Source organism: Notolabrus celidotus, chromosome 6, assembly GCF_009762535.1.
Source record: "Notolabrus celidotus isolate fNotCel1 chromosome 6, fNotCel1.pri, whole genome shotgun sequence".
Classification (NCBI taxonomy): Eukaryota; Metazoa; Chordata; class Actinopteri; order Labriformes; family Labridae; genus Notolabrus; species Notolabrus celidotus.
Genome location: NC_048277.1, coordinates 38,719,291 through 38,726,635, shown reverse-complemented (window position 1 = coordinate 38,726,635; position 7,345 = coordinate 38,719,291). Strand labels below are relative to the sequence as shown.

At 41.1% G+C, this 7,345-nt stretch overlaps 1 protein-coding gene across 1 annotated transcript in view; it reads left to right on the top strand.

Moving 5' to 3' along the window:
• The first annotated feature begins 3,769 nt into the window (after window positions 1-3,769).
• The window catches only part of LOC117813929 (sodium channel protein type 4 subunit alpha B-like), a 34,517-nt gene continuing 30,941 nt past the window's right edge, over window positions 3,770-7,345 (top strand). Inside the window, exons 1-2 of the mRNA XM_034684988.1 lie at window positions 3,770-4,024; window positions 7,036-7,213. Of these exons, the coding sequence (XP_034540879.1) occupies window positions 3,936-4,024; window positions 7,036-7,213 (267 nt within the window). The 5' untranslated portion in view covers window positions 3,770-3,935. The remainder of the gene's footprint in view (window positions 4,025-7,035; window positions 7,214-7,345) is intronic.

The following is a 7,345-nucleotide window of genomic DNA, read 5'->3' as shown; positions in this document are numbered from 1 at the left end:
TGTATATCTGGAGCCACAGGTGTATATCTGGAGCCACAGCTGTATATCTGGAGCCACAGGTGTATATCTGGAGCCACAGGTGTATATCTATAGCCACAGGTGTATATCTGGAGCCACAGGTGTATCTCTATAGCCACAGGTGTATATCTGGAGCCACAGGTGTACATCTAGAGTCACAGGTGTATCTCTATAGCCACAGGTGTATATCTAGAGCCACAGGTGTATATCTAGAGCCACAGGTGTATATCTGGAGCCACAGGTGTGTATCTAGAGCCACAGGTGTGTATCTCTATAGCCACAGGTGTATATCTAGAGCCACAGGTGTGTATCTCTATAGCCACAGGTGTATCTCTATAGCCACAGGTGTATATCTAGAGCCACAGGTGTATATCTAGAGCCACAGGTGTATATCTGGAGCCACAGGTGTATATCTGGAGCCACAGGTGTATATCCAGAGCCACAGGTGTGTATCTCTATAGCCACAGGTGTATATCTAGAGCCACAGGTGTGTATCTCTATAGCCAGAGGTGTATCTCTATAGCCACAGGTGTATATCTATAGCCACAGGTGTATATCTAGAACCACAGGTGTATATCTAGAGCCACAGGTGTATATCTAGAGTCACAGGTGTATATCTATAGCCACAGGTGTATATCTGGAGCCACAGGTGTATCTCTATAGCCACAGGTGTATATCTGGAGCCACAGGTGTATATCTAGAGCCACAGGTGTATATCTAGAGCCACAGGTGTATATCTGGAGCCACAGGTGTATATCTAGAGCCACAGGTGTATATCTAGAGCCACAGGTGTATATCTAGAGCCACAGGTGTATATCTGGAGCCACAGGTGTATATCTAGAGCCACAGGTGTATATCTAGAGCCACAGGTGTATATCTAGAGCCACAGGTGTGTATCTCTATAGCCACAGGTGTATATCTAGAGCCACAGGTGTGTATCTCTATAGCCACAGGTGTATCTCTATAGCCACAGGTGTATATCTAGAGCCACAGGTGTATATCTGGAGCCACAGGTGTATATCTAGAGCCACAGGTGTATATCTGGAGCCACAGGTGTATATCTGGAGCCACAGGTGTATCTCTATAGCCACAGGTGTATATCTGGAGCCACAGGTGTATATCTAGAGCCACAGGTGTATCTCTATAGCCACAGGTGTATATCTAGAGCCACAGGTGTATATCTATAACCACAGGTGTATCTCTATAGCCACAGGTGTATATCTAGAGCCACAGGTGTATATCTATAACCACAGGTGTATCTCTATAACCACAGGTGTATATCTAGAGCCACAGGTGTATATCTAGAGCCACAGGTGTATATCTGGAGCCACACGCAGTGGCGGTTCTAGACCAATTTTACTGGGGGGGCCAGGCTTGGGCCAAGGGTGTTGTCAGAGGGACACACTCAACCCTGACAAAAGAGACTGAGAAGGGCGAGGACTGGCTGAGAACAAACTGGCTAAACATCAGTGCATCCCTTTATACTAGACATATATACTACTGTGTACTGTATCAACATGCAGACTGACAGCAGCTGTTTGGCTGTTTACACTCAACATGAGTCCCTTAGCGCTCTAAGGGACTGGAACCAAGTGCCACACATATGTGTTCCACCTGCAACATCAGCGCGATACCAAAGCTTTTCTTATTGTATAATATTTGTTTGGTGTGACTCCACTTCCTCTCAGCTTGCCGGCATGCATGTCTGAGTGGAGCCATTAAGCCAGGGCTCCGAAGATGCCTTAGTGCATCTCATCCTCAGTGGAGCCACAGAGTCCAAAGTGCTTGTGCAGGTTGTGTTAAAAAGATTCACAATCTCATCAGCACAGAGAGCACCAGATCTGTCTATATTATAAAACGCAGAGCCTTCAAAAACAGCTGAGAACTGGGACATAACATGGAGGTTAATTACTCGGCTGTAGTGCGCAGGAGGACAGGACTTAGCCAATGAACAGGGCACAATAGTGCTGAACAAGACAGGTAGATGGTCTGAAATACATGTATCACAGATTTAATTGATATGCAAACGTAAGCCAGAAGACAAGACGAGGTCCAAAGTATGCCCCTTTTGGTGGGTGGGACCTGACACCGACTGGCTGAGATTAAAAGAACTAATCAGATCCATGAATTCTTTTACCATGGGCTTGGTTTCCCAGCATACATGTATATGAAAAAAGTGTCATATGAAATGTTTCCAATTGAGGGATCTGTGTGTTTGCACAAGAGCCTGATGAGCAGCAGATGTGTTGGATCTGATCCACGACTTCCTCCCCCTCTCCATCTCTATTCCTCTGTCCCAGCATAACCTCTGTTCAATCTCTATTTCTCTGTTCCATCTTTATTCCTCTGTTCCATCTCTATTCCTCTGTTCCATCTTTATTCCTCTGTTCCATCTCTATTCCTCTGTCCCATCACTATTCCTCTGTTCCATCTTTATTCCTCTGTTCCATCTCTATTCCTCTGTTCCATCTTTATTCCTCTGTTCCATCTCTATTCCTCTGTTCCATCTCTATTCCTATGTTCAATCAATACTCCTGTTCCATCTTTTTTCCTCTGTTCCATCTCTATTCCTATGTTCAATCTCTATTCCTATGTTCTATCTCTATTCCTCTGTTCCATCTCTATTCCTATGTTCTATCTCTATTCCTCTGTTCCATCTCTATTCCTATGTTCCATCTCTATTCCTATGTTCAATCAATACTCCTGTTCCATCTCTATTCCTCTGTTCCATCTCTATTCCTATGTTCAATCAATACTCCTGTTCCATCTCTATTCCTCTGTTCCATCTTTATTCCTCTGTTCCATCTCTATTCCTCTGTTCCATCTCTATTCCTATGTTCAATCAATACTCCTGTTCCATCTCTATTTCTCTGTTCCATCTCTATTCCTATGTTCAATCAATACTCCTGTTCCATCTTTATTCCTATGTTCCATCTCTATTCCTCTGTTCCATCTCTATTCCTCTGTTCCATCTCTATTCCTCTGTTCCATCTCTATTCCTCTGTTCCATCAATACTCCTGTTTCATCTCTATTCCTCTATCTCATTTCTATTCCTATGTCCCATCACTCTCTCTTCCTTTTTCTTTCAGTTGTTTTTCTGATTTCTCTCTTTCTCCATGTGTGTGTGTGTGTGTGTGTGTGTGTGTGTGTGTGTGTGTGTGTGTGTGTGTGTGTGTGTGTGTGTGTGTGTGTGTGTGTGTGTGTGTGACATATGAATGCTGGCAGTGTTTTTCAGTTTTACAGACTGAACTTCTCATTAAAGAACAATTCATCTCTTTGTTCTGTTTTCAATTTGAGTGTGTGTGTGTGTGTTTGTGTGTGTGTGTGTGTGTGTGTGTGTGTGTGTGTGTGTGTGTGTGTGTGTGTGTATGAAGATGTTTCCAGGAAACGACTCTTTACTTCTGAAGAAGCGATATGGACCACAGGAAGTCTGTGTGTGTGTGTGTGTGTGTGTGTGTGTGTGTGTGTGTGTGTGTGTGTGTGTGTGTGTGTGTGTGTGTGTATGTGTGTGTGTGTGTGTGTGTGTGTATGTGTATGTGTAGTGATGTAACCAGAGGCTGGAGGGGAGCAGAGCCATGTGGAGCACCAGTTGCAGCGATAGGATCAGCTAGAGACATTAATGTGAAGATAATGTGTTGCCATGGCTACAGTCACAGGGTGGGGCCAACATGGCCGCCAGTCAGGACTCAACTCTGCAAACACACAGCTCTGGATGATATTAACTTAAAGACAGACAGGAGGAGGGGGAGTGACAGACTGAGGACACCCTCGGACACAAACACACAGGAATAAACATAGACAGAGAGACAAGACACAGAATACACATATATACACACACACACTCACACACACACACTCACACACACACACCAGAGGCAGACAGGTATCAGGTGGGCCAGGTGAGGACAGCTGCAGGATGTCTTTGTTTGAGTTTTGGAGGAAGAGGAAGGAGAGAAGAGAAGTTCTTCAGAGGAGCAGAGGGAGGAAGCTCGACCAATCAGAACTGTGAGTATGATGTATTGATCAGATAGAAGTGTACATAGTGTGTGTACATCTGTAATAGTTCTCATATTTTATTCTATTTTACCTTTGTCAATTCTATTATTGTGATGATATTTTTTAACTATGTTAGTACATTGTTGTTTTCCCCTGTCCCGTGTTGTAAACTGCTGTTACAAAAGAATTTCCCCCAACGGGGACCATAAAGTATATCTTATCTTATCTTATCTTATCTTATCTTATCTACTATAATCAGACAACAAACAAACTACCATCATACTAAACAACTAAACAACAACCAGACAACCATCAAACTACTACTAAACTACCATCAAACTACTGCTAAACAACAACCAGACAACCATCAAACTACTACTAAACTACAACCAAACTACAACCAGACTACCATCAAACTACTACTAAACTACCATCAAACTACTACTAAACTACAACCAAACTACTACTAAACTACAACCAGACTACAACCAGACTACCATCAAACTACTACTAAACTACAACCAAACTACTACTAAACTACAACCAGACTACCATCAAACTACTACTAAACTACAACCAGACTACCATCAAACTACTACTAAACTACCATCAAACTACTGCTAAACAACAACCAGACAACCATCAAACTACTACTAAACAACAACCAGACAACCATCAAACTACTACTAAACTACAACCAGACTACCATCAAACTACTACCAAACTACCATCAAACTACTACTAAACTACCATCAAACTACAACCAGACTACAATCAAACTACTACTAAACTACAACTAAACAACAACCAGACAACCATCAAACTACGACTAAACTACCATCAAACTACTACTAAACTACAACCAGACAACCATCAAACTACTACTAAACTACCATCAAACTACAACCAGACTACAATCAAACTACTACTATCAAACTACTACTAAACAACAACCAGACAACCATCAAACTACTACTAAACAACAACCAGACTACCATCAAACTACTACTAAACAACAACCAGACTACCATCAAACTACTGCTAAACTACAACCAGACAACCATCAAACTACTACTAAACAACAACCAGACTACCATCAAACTACTGCTAAACTACAACCAGACAACCATCAAACTACTACTTAACTACCATCAAACTACTACTAAACTACCATCAAACTACTACTAAACTACAACCAGACAACCATCAAACTACTGCTAAACTACAACCAGACAACCATCAAACTACTACTAAACTACAACCAGACTACCATCAAACTACTACTAAACAACAACCAGACAACCATCAAACTACTACTAAACTACAACCAGACAACCATCAAACTACTGCTAAACTACAACCAGACAACCATCAAACTACTACTAAACAACAACCAGACAACCATCAAACTACTAAACTACCATCAAACTACTACTAAACTACAACCAGACAACCATCAAACTACTGCTAAACTACAACCAGACAACCATAAAACTACTACTAAACTACAACCAGACTACCATCAAACTACTACTAAACAACAACCAGACAACCATCAAACTACTACTAAACTACAACCAGACAACCATCAAACTACTACTAAACTACAACCAGACAGCCATCAAACTACTGCTAAACTGCAACCAGACAACCATCAAACTACTACTAAACAACAACCAGACAACCATCAAACTACTACTAAACTACAACCAGACAACCATCAAACTACTACTAACTACAACCAGACAACCATCAAACTACTGCTAAACTGCAACCAGACAACCATCAAACTACTACTAAACAACAACCAGACAACCATCAAACTACTACTAAACTACAACCAGACAACCATCAAACTACTACTAAACTACAACCAGACAACCATCAAACTACTGCTAAACTACAACCAGACAACCATCAAACTACTACTAAACAACAACCAGACAACCATCAAACTACTACTAAACTACAACCAGACAACCATCAAACTACTACTAAACTACAACCAGACAACCATCAAACTACTTCTAAACTACAACCAGACAACCATCAAACTACTACTAAACAACAACCAGACAACCATCAAACTACTACTAAACTACAACCAGACAACCATCAAACTACTACTAAACTACAACCAGACAACCATCAAACTACTGCTAAACTACAACCAGACAACCATCAAACTACTACTAAACTACAACCAGACAACCATCAAACTACTGCTAAACTACAACCAGACAACAATCAAACTACTACTAAACTACAACCAGACTACCATCAAACTACTACTAAACTACCATCAAACTACTACTAAACTACAACCAGACAACCATCAAACTACTACTAAACTACAACCAGACAACCATCAAACTACTGCTAAACTACAACCAGACAACCATCAAACTACTACTAAACAACAACCAGACAACCATCAAACTACTACTAAACTACAACCAGACAACCATCAAACTACTACTAAACTACAACCAGACAACCATCAAACTACTACTAAACTACCATCAAACTACTACTAAACAACAACCAGACAACCATCAAACTACTACTAAACTACAACCAGACAACCATCAAACTACTACTAAACTACAACCAGACAACCATCAAACTACTTCTAAACTACAACCAGACTACCATCAAACTACTACTAAACTACCATCAAACTACTACTAAACTACAACCAGACTACCATCAAACTACCAAACTACAACCAGACTACCATCAAACTACTACTAAACTACCATCAAACTACTAAACTACACTATACTACTAATAAAATCTATCTATCTATCTATCTATCTATCTATCTATCTATCTATCTATCTATCTATCTATCTATCTATATATATATATATATAGAGAGAGAGAGAGAGAGAGATAGATGTTTGGAGCTGAAGCCAGCTCTCAGGTGAAGGTGTGTGGATCAGCTGAAGGAGCTGGAGCTGTAGAGGAAACTGTCACTTTATCTTCTCCATCAGCATCCACCTTTCATTCCCCCACAGGAAGCGCCTCCTGGGTGACGGTGGAGTTCGGGCGGCGCTGGGTGATAGCAGAGTGGCATCTCTTCTGCCCCCTGTTGGTACGGAGGTCTTTAGACGCTTCACAGCCGCCTCACTGGAGGAGAGCCAGAGACGCTATGAAGCCAAAGAGGAGGAGAGGAAGAAGAGGAAGAACAACCAGGTCCAAACACATTATCATCTTCATCACCAGAGCTCTGAGTGAACCATGAATGTGCTCATTTATATTTATATAAAACACATTTATATATGTATATGTGTTTTATCTTAAACACATATAGCACTGTCATTAAGG